Below are 17,685 nucleotides of genomic sequence, written 5' to 3' on the forward strand. Positions count from 1 at the left end.
GTGTGTGAGAGTGTTTGTGTTTGTTTTGCTATTGTCTGTTTTTGCGATGTTGAGGCCTTTTATTACATCAGTCTTTTTTATGGCCAAACTGCCCCACGGACAGAGACAGCCTCAGTAGCCCCTGCAGCGTACAATACTAGCACTCTCCCACTGCCCTGCGGCCTGACTGAGTCCACCGAGCTCTCATTAGCCCACTTCTGACTCAGAGAGGGACACTAGGAAAGGCTAACCACGAGCTCCAGATAGTTATCTCAATTCGGCACTCTCTCACACACACACACACACACACACACACACACAAACACACACACTCACTCACTCACACTCACTTTCTCGCTCTCTCTTGCTCTCTCGCTCTCTCTCTGCCTCTCTCTCTTCCCTGTGCTTGCTACGTGTATGAGGGACTGAGGGAGGCCTTGGGAGTCTCTGCTGCTGTTTAGGTGTAGTCCTTGAAAACCACACAGCCAAACTTTGGATGGCTGACAATTCTACTATTAGTGGGAGCTCCCAGCAGCCTCCACACACACACACACACACACACACACACACACACACACACACACACACAAACACACACACACACACACACACACACACACACACACACACACACACAAACACACACACACACACACACACACACACACACACACACACACAAACACACACACACACACACACACACACACAAACACACACTCCCTTTGTTGTGCCACTTGGTCTGAAATAGCAGCCATACGCCCCCTCATTCTGCTGATGCCAGTGAATCCATAGAAATTGTGTTAGAGGCTGCAGACTGCTCCTGTTCAGGGAGACATTGGCCTAAATATGAGTGTGTGTGTGTGTTTGTGTGTGTGTGTGAGTGTGGAGGCACACACATGTGTGTTGTGTGTGTGTGTGTGTGTGTGTGTGTGTGTTGTGTATGTGTGTCCTGTGTGTGTGTACTGTATGTGTGTGAGTAAACGTATGCTTGTGTGTGTGTGTGTGTGTGTGTGTGTGTGTGATTGGTAGAGAGAGAGAGAGAGACTCTTTGTTCAGTTTCTGCCAAGAGAAATCTGATTACAGCATACACTCTGCACAATCATTATATTTCCCTTGGTTACTTGAAGTAGCAGAGAGAGGGGGTAGATAGAGAGTGTGTGTGTGTGTGTTTGGGAGGGCTTTGTTAGCTGCTTTCAGAGCGGTAGGTACCCTGCGCAGAGTACGTTTGAGCACAGAGGCCCATTGAGGCGTCCGTGGGTTTTTTGCTTGTCATGCTGGCTTCAGGCCCATTCATCTTCCTGGGTGGTGAGGAGGACACGTGAGCAGCTTTTACCAGGATGGACGTCCACAGACACAGATACAGACACAGACAGAGTCCACAGACACAGATACAGACACAGACAGAGTCCACAGACACAGATACAGACACAGACAGAGTCGCGGACCAGGAAAGGCCAAGCCAGGCGAGGGAGAAGGAAAAACGGATGTGTTTCCTAAATGTGTGTGATCTGAGCCTCCTCTTCCCATGGGCCGCAGATGCAATTACAGCCTGTGCTGGTGCTGCTGGTAGGGCACCCGGGTGAGGGCACTTAACACAGTTCTGATCACTCAGCTTCCTTTTAAAAGCCGCACATTGTAGGCCCCTGTAATATACCCTCTCCCCGGGTTGCTAATTTAGTTTAATTACCCGTGGAAGCTCAGAAGCTGTATTTACAACTTCTCCAACTCTGTGTAGTGTGTGTGTGTGTGTGTTAGGGCTGTCAAAATAACTGATTAATTTCGATTAATTAATTTGAGAAAAAATAACTGATTAAAAAAATTTGTGCAGATTAACGATTCCGTATGACCTTTGACCCTGAGCCGTTCTAGTCAGTAAAAATTAGACTGTAAAATGAAGGAGAGAGAAGAAAACGTGCTGCCTGGATCATTGATTGGAACATTTACTTTTAAAAAATGGCCTGATGGTGTTGATAAAAGTAAAGTGTTGAAAATAAAGTCCTCTGCAATGTCTGCAGCAAGGAATTTGCATATCACCGGAGTTCATCAACTCTATAGTCGCACATCAATGCAAAGAAATAAGTGTTGACATTGAGGGGAGTGTCCCCTAGGTTATATCTGTGGCCTGAAATGCCTTGTATGTGAAAAAAAAACTTCTTCCCAAAGCACTGTTGAATTTATTTCCTCAGCATATTAGGGCATATCATAGATTATTATGGCCATTATTTGAACAGTGAAAATAATAATGAAAGAGTTTTTGAACTTTAATGTCAGTAATGCTGATTATTCAATGATTCATTTGAATTTAAATATTTAAAATACTTTCACAGCAAAGATTATATATGCGATTCATTTAGATTAATTAATCACAGAGTATGTAATTAATTAGATTAATTTTTGTTAATCGATTGACAGCCCTAGTGTGTGTGTGTGTGTGTGTGTTCGAGAGACATAGACTATGCGTGTGTGTGTGTCTGTGTAGGTCCATTTGTATCCTTCACTGTTTTTGTGAAGGCAAATGCTGATGAAGAGGACCACACTCACAACACTAAAAAAGCAGAACACTATTTGTTATTATCAAATTAAAAATGCTCCATGTCCTGTAAAATAGCTATAACAATGAGCTCATTGTCCGTGTTTCATTCCTCATGCTTAGTTCCAGCATTTTATTGGTTTTCATTTGTTCATAGTCAAGGAGATGCTATAAAAGACTGAAATTGATACAAGGTAGAGAGAATGAACCGTAGCATTGGGAGGTATTGTCTTTCTGTCTTGCCTTCATTATGGCGTCTCTGTTGCAATTCTAGAAGCACTATATCATTTTTTATTCTCTGTTTATCACAACACATAATACTGCACAGCTGATGGTCTCATCAGAGTTTTTAATGGCTATCTGCAGGACAACCAGGTGTGTCACCGATTACCAATAGTGTTGTAAAAACAGAAAACAACAAACTTTATTTATTCATTCATTTGTTTTTACTGCTCCGTCTCAAGAGGCTCTTCTCCCTGTCTGGGTCCTGGAATTGGATTTTTGAGTGTGGGTGCTTACTCATGATGTCTGAGGAGGAGGCTCTTAATGACACCCCGTGTCCCATCTCCCACAGCCAAGGGTCAGTAGCCACAGGCCTGGCTGCTCCTACAGGGGGCAGTTTTCGCCCTGGGCAGACACATTGGCCCTGCAGGAATGCCTCCCTTACCAATTACCTAATGAGTTTCTGCTTCTCTCTCTCTCTCTCTCTCTCTCTCTCTCTCTGTCTCAGACTGTTGGTGTTTGTGTGCCAAAAGCCTTTATGTTGTGCTGAGACAGGTAGTACCTCTCTCTCCCTCTATCCCTCTTTCTTTCATAAACACACACACACACACATACGCACACACACACTGGACTGGGTTGTGGCTGGAATTGGCAGCATTGTGCTTAGCATTAAAGTGTTACTTCCTGTCATTAATTCTATTGAAGTAAAGGGGAGTTTATGCCTTTGAGCGTGTTACAGTATGTGGCAGACCATGCAGTATGGGATCACTTTCATACACTAGGCATATGCATAAACACGGGCAGGTACGCAGAGAGATGCTCACATACTTACAGTACATACACACACACACACACACACAGATACATGAACACACAGATACATGCACACAATGCAATGACATCATTTGGTACATTAGTGTCTGGATTGTTTAGTAATTGTCTAAATGATCTTCATCACCACAGGGGGTTTCCTGTTGTGTTTTTTCTTTTGTGCATTTTAGTCTTTTGCAGAGACTTCACCTCAAAGCGGACTACAAATTCAGATTCTAAATCACAGGCTCTTGTCTCGCCCAAACACTAGCTCTCTTTAAATCACTCCTGCTCAGCCTTCCGCCTCCCTCCCTGTTTTAACTCCTGCAGGAAATGATGACCAAACTGATCACGGAGACACCGGACCACCCCATTCCTTTCCTCATCAGCCACCTGCAGAGCAAGCAGGAGAGCCCGGGCAAGCTGCAGAGGGCACTGTCCGGCTCTGCCGCCCTGTGGGCAGACACTGGCACCACGGGTAAGGGCCTATTGGGCAGCCAGAAGCTGTTGCCAGGGTGATGACGAGGCTCAGGGCATCTTTTTGGGTAAAGGGCTGTTCACACCAAGAACGATAACACTAAGGTAATATGAATGACAACGTCCACACATAAACTATATTAATAAACAATATTGTTGGGGATCACTGTCCGAGTGATTTCGAGAACGATAAAAAAATCAGAATCAGACAGCACATCGTCAACACAGGGAGAGACTTTCCTTATTGGTTAGAGTGGACACTCGTGTCATTACAGTTACGATTATCGTTATTGTTCTTGGTGTGAACGGCCCTTAACTGTGATGGGGCACATCAGAGAGAGACATAGAGCACTTTGGTCAACTGTTGCTGTTTTTTGAATGTGCTATACAAATAAATTGATATTGACATTGACATTGGAGCCCAAATTTAAAAGGCGCAGAGGCAAAGTGCAAAGTCTGACAACAGGAAAAGTTCTCGTGCATGAACTGTATGAGCTGTCATGTGACGTGTGGGAGCATTGAGCTGACTTGTGTGCTGTTAAGGTCATGCCTATAGTAAATTGACTTTGTGTAGTTAGTAAATTAGCTTTAGTTAAAACTAAGACTTTGCACTTTGCCCCATCATTCAAAATTAGGGCTCACTGTCTTATTCTCTCTGAGTTTGATACAATTCAGTTCACATTTCCCTGTCAGATACTGTAAGGTGTTACCTTAAAAAATGAAATTATAATAAATAAAATAAAAATAAATGAAATAATAAAAAAAATGTTTTCTTAGCTTTATTTAATTATGTCATATGACAGTAATGTGGCCTCACAATGATGTCCGATAAGTTTCCCAGAGTGTTAAACCTACTGATACATCTCCTACTGTATGTTGTGGTAGTGCTTTGCTGGTGTTTCTTTTCTGTGTGCTCTGGGAAGAAAATCACTATGAAGCTCTGGCACAGATAAGCCTACTGAAATGTGTTCTGCCCCATAAAACCCAGCAGTTTTTGTCTCTTTTTCCCCTTTGCTATTTTTCTCCATCTCTATTTTCTTCCTATCTACTGTATCTATCATCTATCACTCTCGTGCTCTGTGTTCTCTCTTTCCTCTGTGTTAGTCACAGAGACACATGCGCTTAAGTAGATATTACTCAGACAAGTTTCCTGCATCTCTTCTGTTTTGGCTCGGGGCTGTACACAGCTTTATTAGAGCAGCTTCCCCGGCTATCACTTTCCCCGGCTCACAGAGACACGTGTGTGTGTGTGTGTTTGTGTGTGTGTGTGTGTGTGTGTATGCGTGTGTGTGAGTGTGTGTGCGTTCGTCTCTCTTGTCCACAGAAATCAAAGGCGGTCGGCGGGAGTTCAGGAGTTACGAGAAACCCTGGCAGATCCATCCCAAGAAACCCAAGAAGTCCAAGAGTGACCTGAACATGTCCAACATCTCCCCTCCTTCACCAGAGTCCAAATCATGTGAGTATGCCACAGGCCACAGGCCATGTCCTCACCAGAGTCCAAATCATGTGAGTATGCCACAGGCCATGTCCAACATGTGTCCACTGTCACTTCAGCTGTAACACCTCAGCTGTTAGGTCATGGTCTTAGGTCGTAATCACTGACTGGGCTTAATGACAAGCTCATGGGGGTCAATGACCAGAAAGCATGTGTAGCAATAAACAGTGTAGCAATGTTGTACAGGTGCTGACAGGGTCATGGGCTCGATGACCAGGGAGCATGTGTGTACTAATGAAATTGTGTTTCTGTCCAATACTGTCCAGTCGCTGTGGATGAAACTGTCTTTTGAAAATAATGTAAAGAAAACGGAGCTGTCATCCTCAGTGCCATCATCATTAGACAAGCTACAGCAGAAATGAGCCCCAGATGACGACGTGTGTGTGTGTGTGTGTATGGGGGGATTTATTGTCCACTTTGGGCCGTCTCGGGACCAGGGGAGGGAATTAAATAATTTAGTATCACACTCTGTCACTGCCAGTGGTTCTATTTCAGGCCTGGCGATAGCATCAGCCCATTTCCACAGCGGATAGCACTGAAAGAGACGATGTCATTTTCATCTCTCTCGGTCTCTCCCGCTCGTTCGTACCGATATTTAGTGGATATGTTCGGCTTTATTTCTCAGTTACCCGCCGAGATGTACACAAGTGTCACTTGCACAGCTGGAAATACATTTGCATTTCTGGTTTGTGTTAGGCTGTGGTGAACCCCTTTGACATTGTTTGCTTGCCATAGGCAATGCATGTCAGTTAACACACTCTTTGAGATCGACAATAATACATTACGGCAGCTTATGAATTACACAAAGTTATGGGATGTATTGATCTATTGCTATGTTGTAACAGAGTGTGAAGTGTGTTTTGTGTTTGTCTGACAGCTGGTTCTCAGATCTCGGCGAATCCCCCTTCACACACACAGCCTAGCCCAGTGATCTAAATCAATCTGCCTGCATGATGCAGCCCAGATGACCACATTAGTATTCTCGCTAAGCGCGTTTAGCCCAGGGGCTAACGGGGGTTTAAGCGCAAAAGAGCCAGGGCTTTAGCTGGGCCTTTCCCCTCTCTTTATCCCACGCTATGCAACGCAACGCAACACAAGCCATGCAGACTCTACTGTGCTGTCCACCTAAGATCATATATCATCTGACCGCTACACTCTCTGCGCCCCTCTGCCACCAGGCTGCTTTGCCAATGCAGAGTAGAGCTTCAGCAGTGAGAACGCGTGGCTCGCATATGAATTCTCATGTTATCACATTTGGCAAGTGTATTGCCTCTCCGTGCAGGGCCATAGTTGAAAATGATGGTAATTTAAACAGATCGACAAATCCCAATCTCAATAGATTGAACCTCCAGAATAGATTGAGCCTCCTGGATGCTTTGCTGTTGCAGCCTTTGCTATGGTCCCCGTGTGTATGACTTCATCATGGCTGAAATCAGACAACCTCATACATCGGTGTAGCCGCACCTTAAAAAGCATCCTTTTCCTGCTACAACTTTCAAACACATTTACTTACAGTTTAACTGTGACGGATACATTTTTAGAGTAGTCAAGCTTCTAGGGCTCAGAAGTGAATGCTACCAGCCAATGCACTGCTGGAACTGGAGAGGGAGAGGTGACAGAAGCAGGCATGGCTGGTGGGTTGGTCTGTCACCCTTCTGACACACACCCATCATATTACACCTGTCAGAGTGTCAGAAACCTGGCTCGTGGTCAGGATATGAGAGATGGAGAGAGAGAGGAGAGAGGGAGAGAGTGTGAGAGGAAGAAAAAGAGAGAAAAAGAGCGGGGGGGATTAGAGACTAGCAGCATCTGTGTCACAGACAGTTCACTCATGTCAGTTGCACGTAAAGCAGTGTTGACGCCTGTCAGTTCGGCTGTCAGGCTCATAAATGAAATCAGTCAGGTGTCAGGTCGGAAACTCACTATTTACTCTCTCTCGCTCTCTCTCTCTCTCTTTCTCTCTCTCTATTCCTCTCACTGTCTGTCTCTCTGGGTCATCTGGGTGGGCTTCTTATTCAAACATCCAGCCCCATAGTAGCAAACAGGGGTTTTAACCCAAAGTAACTGAACGAATAAAACTTTCACCAAACTGACTCCACAACGAAAAGCCTGTCATTTTAGCATGCTCATTTGTCTATGCTGCACACAATTCAACCCATCTTGACATTTGCAGGGTCCCCGCCAGGACGACATTGCAGGCAGCCGTCTGCATATCAAGTACACCTCCCTTTTAAAATGTACCCCCCCCCACCACCACCACCACCTTCAGAGCAGAGCAGGAGTGAAATATATATGAGAGATGATCATTATATTCAGAGGCACAGGGACATGGCCACTGAGTCTGTCTCTGCTCTGCTGTAAAACTGGATCCTTTCTGTTTCAATATTATTTCACATTCCAGCCAGAGAGGGTTAAAGCGGATCCAGCGCTATGCTTTGGCAACACTGTAGATTACTGTAGAACGACCATGCCAATAAAGCTATTTGGATTTGATTTTGAGGGGTGGTTTAAGCATTTGCGGGTGCAGGTGGACGGTTGGAGTGGCTTAGTTGAGGGCTCTGGAGCTGACCCATTTAGAAGAGTTAATTACTCTGAGTATCGCGGACTTACCGAACCTGAGAGGTGAATGTCAGTGTGAGTGAGATAATAGATGAGCGGGAAGTGGTTTTTGTGTGCTGTGGGGTGTGTGTGTGTGTGTGTGTGTGTGTGGGATGTGTGTCTGTGTGTGTGTGAGAGAGAGAGGGAGAGAGAGAGAGAAATGCTGAAAGATGCTTAGCTTTCTTCAGTAGTGTGTAGTTAAAGATTATAGACATATTTACCGAGGGGTTTCACGGAGCCTTGTTCAAACAAAACAACTGCTTTCCCACAGTGCTCAATGACATCTTGCCTGGTTGTGAAATAGAAGACTTCTAGATTTTATTTCAAAATGGGCATGAAGAGCATACTAGCCTACTTAGCTGGCAGTCCTATTTTTTTATGAGATCTATTTTAACTGTAATAGGAAGAGGTAACGATAATGAAGAGTAACACTAATGATTTATTCTTGTCTGTGTGTGTGTTTCCACTCTCATGGCAAGTGGATACTTCTAGAGAATAAATAAATGCAAGTAAATGAGGTATTTGGCCTCTTGTGTGTTCTGTGTGTGTTTCCAGTGCCGCGCTCCATAGAGCGCCCCCCGTGGGACTGGAGGAGTAAGAGAGGAGAGGATAGTCATGATTTTGATGAGCTCAACCACATCCTACAGGAGAGCAAGAAGCTGGGGAAGGCCCTGGAAAACCTGTCCCGCAGTGAGTCACCGGAACTCTCTACGGCTGAGTAGTGTCGGTGTGTGTGTTTGTGTGTGTGTGTGTGTGTGTGTGTGAGAGAGTGAGAGATAGAGAGATGTAAAGAGAGATGGAGAGAGAGAGAGAATCATGTTCTGATTAGTTTCAGTATGTGTACACACACAATACACACTGAGCATTACAGTGAAAGATTATTGCGGTAACCTGATGAACCTGCTGCATCACAGTTTGTTCTTTTGGTTTTAGGTATCGCTGAGTCCGACGATCAGGTAATATTACTCTCTATATATTTCATAATTCATAGCACTCATATCTCTAAATGGTTTAAAATGTATTTTATACAGCTGTCTAAAGTATTTTGGCAGTAGGCGGTATCCATCCATCGCATTTGTATATAAAACAGCCTCGTTTATAGGTTAATAATAGCGCCCATTTAAAATGCGCAGGCTGAAGGTAGTGTGTAGAGTTTGTTTGAGGCTGGCAGTGTGAGGAGGGTGTTTGATGAAATGAGATCAGTGCTGTTTGGCCTGTAATACTTCACAGTTCTCTCATCTGCCTTCATCTGCCTGGCTCCCAGCCCAGAGGCCCATCGCCTCGCATCAACTGTGTGGAGGGAAGAGGCTGGGTATTAAAACCCTTCGCTTTAATATAAATGAAATGGCATTGGGCTCTCCTCTTCCCTGCATGCGGGGGAATAGAGCCGGAGATTTTCACAGGAGGAGAGGAGGAGGAGGATGGAGAGGAGAGCGAGGAGGAAGGGGGCGGCGTGTTTGCGGAGGATGAAAATGTGTAAATGTTGGGAAACATCAGCCATGGAGACTGAGGGGAATACTAATGGGCTCCTTCACACAGATCCTCCTGGGTTAGAGCAGCTGCATAATATATACAATACAATATCCCCAGATAGAGCGCACCTGGGCCACGTCAGGGCCAGCCGTAGGCCAGAGCAGATCAGGAGGCACGTGATGTTTGGTTAGGATGAGGAGGGGGGGGGGGGATGGGAGGACATATTGCTGAGGTGTACCATGCAGTGTGGCTCCTCAGTGGCCATCTTCTAGCAGTTTTATTAAGCTTTATTTATGACTTTCCTAACTGAATGTGCATGTACAGTGGGCTGTGTTGAAATGCCGTGCCATATGCTCAATACATTTGTCCAATGTCCTTGGGTCTGCTTGTGTTTCTCCCTTTTCATTTTTTTCTTTCTATGTTCTTTCATCTCTCCATTGCCTCCTTCATTCCTTCCCTCCTCTCATTCTCATCTTTCTCTCCATCCATTCCTCTCCCACGTTCCCTCTCTCTCTCCCCTCTCTCTCTCTCTCCATGTGTTTTTCCCTCAGGACCTGTGCTTGTATAACTCGTCGGTGCTGAGGCCGCGGGTGGTGGGGGAGTGGGTGGGCCGTGAGGAGGACGACTCGGATCCCCTGGCGGCCGAGATGCTGCAGCCGCCTGTCCCCAGAGCCAAGACCGAGAGCTGGGGGAGCGGAGAGACCAGCCCCGCTGGGAGGTGAGCAGATGAAGAGGAAGGAGAACAGGGGGAGAGAGAGAGAAAGTGAGGGAGAGGGAAGAAAGAGAGAATGAAAGCGAGGGATGGAAAAGGGAGAGACAGAAAGAAAGCAAGGGATGGAGAAAGGGAGAGAGACACAAATGTGGGGATGGAAGCTGTGAGTTAGTAAGAGAAATAAACAGGGAGAGTGAAATGGAGAGATAAAAAGTTAGAGAGATGGAGTTTGAGAGAGAGGGAGGGAAAGAGAGAGGAAGAGAGGGAAGAGAGATACAGAGTGGAAGTGATTATTTTTAAATCACCTTTTTGAAAAAGTACAAACAAAGGCACACACGGCAAAACAAAAACAAAAGATAAACAATCATCACTCAGTATCAAGTAATGTGCTTAGTTTAGCCAAGTTTAAATGTAGCTCACCCTCTGCTTTGACTAGGCTATATTCTTATTCTTTAGCTCACCCTCTGCTTTGACTAGGCTATATTCTTATTTTTCAGATTCAGAATAAACACAGGGAGAGGGAGAATTACTGTAGAAAGGAGATGCAAGGTGTTGAATTAGTTGGAGGACAGAGAGAAATATAAATTCTAAAGTATATACAGTATTGCATCATGTCAGATCGTGATGTTCTAAATTAATTTCTCAGCAAGGGATATAATAGAGAAAAACACACTTTTTTTGTTCCTGTGGGATTACAGGGGTGTAGGCAAAATAACCTACACAATATTCTCTCTCTCTCTCTCTCTCTCTCTCTCTTTCTCTTTATCTATCTCTCTCCCTTTCTCTCTATCTCTGTCTCTCTCTTAAATGAAATCCCTTACATTTCTTAAGGGAATGTAATATCCATGTTCAGTGTATATTTTAGTGTGTCAGGGGTGTCACACACACTGTATGCATGTGCTAGTGCCTCTTAGAGATTGGTGCTCTAATTGGTGTGACATGGAAATGTGTATTATGAGTAGATGAGCGTTAAATTATGTAATCCGTTGAAAACTAATCCTATATGCATGTAAGCACGTGTGTGTGTGAGAGTGTGTGTGTGTGTGTGTGTGTGTGAGAGAAAGTGTGTGTGTATGTGTGTGTGTGTGTGTGTGTGTGTGTGTGTGTGTGTGTGTGTGTGTGTGTGTGTGTGTGTGTGTGCGCGTGCAGGCGTACCACATGAAGAAATCGCTTGTTCCTCCAATCCAATTAACACCTCATACAGAATATACTGTACAGGTAGAATGAGGCCCCACCATACTGAGGCCCATGGGGGTTGTTGTTGGAAGGAATCTAAACTCAATCAAACATAACAAAATATGTTGCTTTGTTCCTTTGTAGTGATTTGTGTTTGTTAATATTGCGCTCTTCTTATCCCATGTACATTTGCACAGGCACTCATGAATTTATGATACATGAAACTGGTGAGTGCTGCTGAATCAGAACAAAATAGTGGCAACTGCTACTATTTACATAATACACTATCAGTGTGAGAATAGCCAATCATGCATCTCCATATGAAACATGCTGTATCTGTCACAGGTCCTTAGTTGGTTTGTTTGACCTCTGGGATTCTGTTTTGCTAGAAATACTTTATTTCTTTTGCAACCACAATGCTGTGTTTAGGTCATGGTAATGTCTTTGTATAGCTCCATGTTTTATACAGTGTGTATAGGCCACGTGTTGTGCACAGCTTGTTATGTACTGTATGTGTGTGTGTGTGTGTGTGTGTGTGTGTGTGTGTGTGTGTGTGCGTGCGTGCGTGTGTGCCTGCGTGCGTGCGTGTGTGTGTGCGTGCGTGCGTGTGTGTGTGTGTGCGTGCGTGCGTGCATGCGTGTGCCTATGTACCTATGTGTGTGCTTGTGTGTATGTGTATGTGCCTGTGTACCTATGTGTGTGTGTGTGTGTGCGCACATGCAGGTGCATGTGTGTGTGTCCACCATCCACTCAGGACACAGCTAATTACCTTGAATCGTACCTGAAATCCTAGATCACAGCAGCTGGGCTTGTCAGACAGAGGGTGGCTTGATTCCATTAGGTTATTCTGTTCACTTGATTACAGTTGAATTACTCCGCCTGGGGCTCTCCGAAGCCAACCAGCCAGACGGCCAGTCGGGCGGAACACTGGTCCCCGTAGGCGTCGACGCACAGTCATCTCATTTTACCGGCGAAGGGCAAACGAGACAGCTCTGATCTGAGACCAGTGCCCCCGAGTTCACTTCAATAAAACATTTCATTGGCACAGCCTGAACATATTACCCACTGCTACGCCTGATGCCAGAACAGATGAACTAGACTGTTTGTTCTCATTTTTGAATGGATATTACGTGAATATGAAACCAGTGACAAATTGAGAATGGATTCATTTCAGCGGAATCATTTCTCTTATTCGTGGAAGTAATGTGAATGGGCATTGTGAGCCTAGTGTGAGTCATGGAGACATCGTCACGTTCAGTGCTAATACACACTGAAAAGTTGATTGCACTCTAGTCCTATATGAGTTGTTCTCTGTGGTAGATCTTCTGTAAGTGACTGCCATTCCCTCGCGGCTCCTCTCTCTCTCTCTCTCTCTCTCTCTCTCTCTCTCTCTCTCTCTTTCTCTTTCTCTCTCTTTTGGCTGTGCGGTGGATGTGTGTGGCGTCTCAGCATGGCTCAGGGCAGACGTGCTCGCTCCGTGTAATCCCCACGCTGTGTGAGGTGCCGAGTGGAGGCTGCGGCAGTGGCAGAAGTTGCCGTCTCTGCAGCGCCGACCGCAGCTGGACTCTGGACTTGCCTCACACTCCTACACAAAACCTCTACCAGCAGAATAATGGTCTTTCCCCCAACACCCTCTCTCTCTCTCCTCTCTCTCTCTCCTCTCTCTCTGTCTCTCTCTCTCTCAAAAGCACACACACATACACACACACACACACACACATACTGTACACGCACACACACACACCTCTAATCCACCCCTGAAACAAACACAGACACACATATACACGCCTCTGCTTCACCCTCCCCCTACTGGGTCTCACCTTGGCTGTCAGGGCCAGAGTGAGGCTGACAGGGGCCCACGGATACCTGGGAAAGGGAGGGAGAGCAGAGAGGATGCTGGGAAACAAGGCCAAGGAGGAGTTGTTGCAGAGGTGTGTGTGTGTGTGTGTGTGTGTGTGTGTGTGTGTGTGTGTGTGTGTGTGTGTGTGTGTGTGTGTGTGTGTGTGTGTGTGTGTGTGAGTAAGTGTGTGTATGTGTGAGTGAGTAAGTGTGTGTGTGTGAGTGAGTAAGTGTGTGTGTGTGTGTGTGTGTGTGTGTGTGTGTGTGTGAGTGAGTAAGTGTGTGTGTGTGTGAGTGAGTGAGTAAGTGTGTGTGTGTGTGTGTGTGTGTGTGTGTGTGTGTGTGTGTGTGTGAGTGAGTAAGTGTGTGTGTGTGTGAGTGAGTAAGTGTGTGTGTGTGAGTGAGTAAGTGTGTGTGTGTGTGTGTGTGTGTGTGTGTGTGTGTGTGTGTGTGTGAGTGAGTAAGTGTGTGTGTGTGTGTGTGTGTGTGTGTGTGTGTGTGTGGGTTGGTGGAGGTGTATGAGGCAGAACAGATGAGAGATGACACCTCCTGCGTGTCTCCTCCAGTCTCTAGGTGTGTTTGTGGGAGGCTTATTACACCATGCAGTGGAAGTCAATCTCTCTTTATCTCTCCCCAATGCTTTATCGCCCTCTTTCCCCCCACACACCTCCAGTCTATCTCTATCTCTATCTCTTTCCATTCTTGTGTTCTTGATTCTTCTGTCTGTCTTTCTCTTTTTACTGTTTAATTTCTCTTCTGCACACACACACACACACACACACACACACACACACACACACACACACACACACACACACACACACACACACACACACACACACACACACACACACACACACAGACAGTGCAATATATTACTGCACTTCGTATCAACTGTGATAATATTATGTGCCCGACACAGGGTATAGAATCCATATTGTAAATGGTTTAATCATTATATGCAGCGGACACTAAATAGGTAAAGGAAAGAGAGAGAAAGAAAGAAAAAAAGAAAGAACAAAGCAGATAGATAAAAAAGAGAGAGGGGCAAAATGAATCTGAGCATGAGGAAGAGAGGAAGTGAGTGATGCAGAAGAGAGAAGAAGAGAGGAGTGAGAGAGAGAGAGAAAAGGCAAAGAAAAGTGAGAGAGGGGGAGAGAGCAGGAGGGTGATTGAGCATGGGCCAATAATAATGCCCACTGGTCACCTTTATCTGTGAGTCATCCAGTCCTCACAATCAACCCTGACCTCTGATTACAGAATCTGCCCCAACCCCCACCACCACCACCACCACCCCGCATACACCCGCCACACTTCAGAAACCATCCAAATGTAATTACAAAGCCTTAATTGTTTACAGAGAGTAAAAACAGCCGCACGCAAACGCAATGTCAAGCATCCTAACTGGACTGTAATCAATAAACACAGCCCTCCCCCACAATCAAAACAACAGTATGTGTTTGTTGAGGTCGAATGAGTATCACGAATGAGTCATGAATCATGAATGGGCATTATGAATGAGTCAGATCCACTCCAAAATATAATATATTTTTCCATGGCTGTTAGTTTCTTTCTCACAAACAAACACCAACAGACAGACAGACACGCACACACACACTGCACCGAACATAAAACGTCCTTGGTGGAGTTAGAAAGAGAGAGTTTTTAACATCATCTTATTTCCAGAGTCATGTATTATTCTGGACTGGATCAGCACTAAAACAGGGCCAATACGGGGCCGTGTTTGGGCCATGTTTGGGCCGTTGTCCTGTCAGAGTCTGCAGCTGCTGTGTGGGTGTTATTTGCTCAGAGTTGTTGTTTTTTCTTCTTTGTTCTTGTATTTTGATTTCTCTGCCTCAGAGCTAATGTCCTCTGGGGTCTCACCAGATTTCTTGTTGTTGATGTGGATCCACGGAAACAAATTACCTGAGCCGCACTGAGCTGCACTGGGATGGGCAGGGATGACTGAGGGGCCCAGAGAGTGAGATGGATGGAGGCATCAAGGGAATACACACACATACTGTACACACACACACACACACACACACACACACACACACACACACACACACACACAAGCTATCTCTGTTTCTCCCCGACTCTCTCTCTCACTCACACACACACACACACACACACACACACACACACACACACACTTGAGTTCAAGCAACACTTGTACATATAACCCAGACACACAGAACACGCACACAAACACACACACACACTTTCCTGATGTAATCCTCATTGGTCTCATTTACTGCTGACTCACAACAAACATGTAAGGACTCCATATAGTACTTTAATATTCTGCGTCTGCAGAGAGAGCTCTGCAGTTTTACTCAGGGACTCGAGATGTGAGAGAGTTTTAATGATGTTCTGCCAGAGACTTTCTATGTGATGTTCATCTAAGTTGAGTTTGTGGCTTGTGCTTATCTGTACATGATTCTGGTAGCATACTAAACTCAATGGAGTCAATAGATTGTTTGATGGAAGTTAGCATAACATTGCCATTCTTTTTTTTTAAATTGCAGGCTGCAAATCAGGTGTCTGTCAGGTGACTCAGTATCTCTGCAATTTGAATCAATTGAGTCAGTGATGCATCTTGCATCAATAATTACACAAGAGAGTTGTGATCTTTTAAAAAAGGCTGCATACTGAACAGCGTACATGGCATCACATGAATAAAGGCCTGAAATACATATGATAGATATGTCAATTCTGTGTCAATTCTAACCTCCCAGAACGAGAATAACTGTCTTATCTACAGGTAGTTGCACCTGGTCAAGAGAACGTTGTCCCTCTTTAACGAGTGCATTGCGCTGATGGACGAGGGCAGCGGCTCTCCCTGTCTGCCTAATGATGCAAGGCCAGAGTCCACCAGGCAGGAGCCTGTGGCGCCGTCTTTAAGGAGTTGTGTCCGAGCCCGGCAGGTGCTCATGCAACCGAGACAGGGAGCAAAGCGTGTGCAAAAGCCTGACTACCTCTCTGAATAATACAGTTTTTCTCAGTCGCTTTGGTGCTTTTTTCAGATCAGAATGAAAATTCTCATAACTATTAGTTCAACCTCCACAACATTTAGTCATTTGTGCACATCATAGTAGCAATTTCTCCTTCCTCTGAACAAATTGCAAATACTTTTGGACATGTATCAGTTGCTTTCATACAATTCTCTGCTGTTTTTTAACATTATCATTAGCTTATGTCATGTCAGTCAAAATGAACTATACTTATGAATACTGAATAGTCGTTCCCAATAAAACTAATAGTCTTCATTTCATTGCTTGAGTCATTACATACAAAATTGTTGAACTAGTTATCAAATTCTGTCACAGTGCTGTAGATTTGCAAAGAGCATACAGTAAAAATGTATGCATTCAGTGTCTTGTACTCACTTACTCACCTAACTACAGCAATGTGTAACTTTACTGTAGTTTTCAAATGGCTGTACAAGTACAGTACTGTATAGTGCTGTCTTGAGCATGTTCAGGTAGTGTCACCGAGTTCTGACCTTTTTTTGCATTGGAAAACACTGAGAGAACTGTCATAATGAAAACATGACAAAGCCATTTGACTATCTTGTTCATAAACGATGGTGTCAAGACTTCTCATTTTGATGACACTGACAGTTTCATTGACATGAATACCTGCTTTTGAGGAATGGACTATCCATTTTGAGCAAGTGACGTGCTTTTGCAGGTCATCCACTAGGTTTTGCAGTTTGCACTAATTGTTTTGAGAATTGCACTAACTTCTGTGCAAATGTTAATAGTGATGTGAGAAAAGCACCAAAGCGACTGAGAAAAACTGTAATATAATAGTCAGAATGTTATACTCCCTCTTTTTTTCTTACCTTTCTTTTGTGTTTGTGTGTGTCTCTGTGTCTGTCACATTACTTATTTTCCAGACAGTCTTTTGATCATGGTACTATGTGGCTTATTTGTGTAGTCATTGCGCTTAGTCTTCCCAGCAGCTCTTTGACCGCCAATTGGACTAATGATATGTTAATGCAGCCAGGCAGGGGGGGCTGTTGTGCATTTTGATAATAATCTTGGTTGATCCCATTAGTTGCAATACTTGTTCGTCCAGTGCCTTCCTTATACTGTTTCAATAGCATACCAATTACATGTGCATGCAAGATAGGATTCTTCTTCATGGTTTGGCACAATGTTATTGTTATTGACTTACAAATGTCCTCTAGCATGGAGGTTAGGTGCAGACTATTGGAAATGTAAGTAGCACATTAGAAGGGAGGGAAGTGGGAATGCAAGTACAAAGTCATTTACAAAAACTAAATTTTACTCTCTTACTCTTCTGAACTCATGAGAGAAAACCACATTGCTTTTCTCTGTTTCATTGCCAATAAACACACAC

At 44.6% G+C, this 17,685-nt stretch overlaps 1 protein-coding gene across 1 annotated transcript in view; it reads left to right on the forward strand.

Moving 5' to 3' along the window:
* Positions 1 to 17,685, forward strand: part of cunh8orf34 (chromosome unknown C8orf34 homolog) — a 175,464-nt gene that overhangs the window by 12,409 nt on the left and 145,370 nt on the right. Inside the window, exons 2-6 of the mRNA XM_076291170.1 lie at positions 3,875 to 4,028; positions 5,355 to 5,477; positions 8,670 to 8,804; positions 9,048 to 9,070; positions 10,139 to 10,305. Coding sequence (XP_076147285.1) covers positions 3,875 to 4,028; positions 5,355 to 5,477; positions 8,670 to 8,804; positions 9,048 to 9,070; positions 10,139 to 10,305 — 602 coding nt within the window. The remainder of the gene's footprint in view (positions 1 to 3,874; positions 4,029 to 5,354; positions 5,478 to 8,669; positions 8,805 to 9,047; positions 9,071 to 10,138; positions 10,306 to 17,685) is intronic.

Source organism: Alosa pseudoharengus, unplaced genomic scaffold (genome assembly GCF_046254945.1).
Source record: "Alosa pseudoharengus isolate Yale_2024_CS ecotype anadromous, Long Island Sound unplaced genomic scaffold, YU_APseudo_1.1 YU_APseudo_1.1_scf_18, whole genome shotgun sequence".
In the NCBI taxonomy this organism is placed as follows: Eukaryota; Metazoa; Chordata; class Actinopteri; order Clupeiformes; family Clupeidae; genus Alosa; species Alosa pseudoharengus.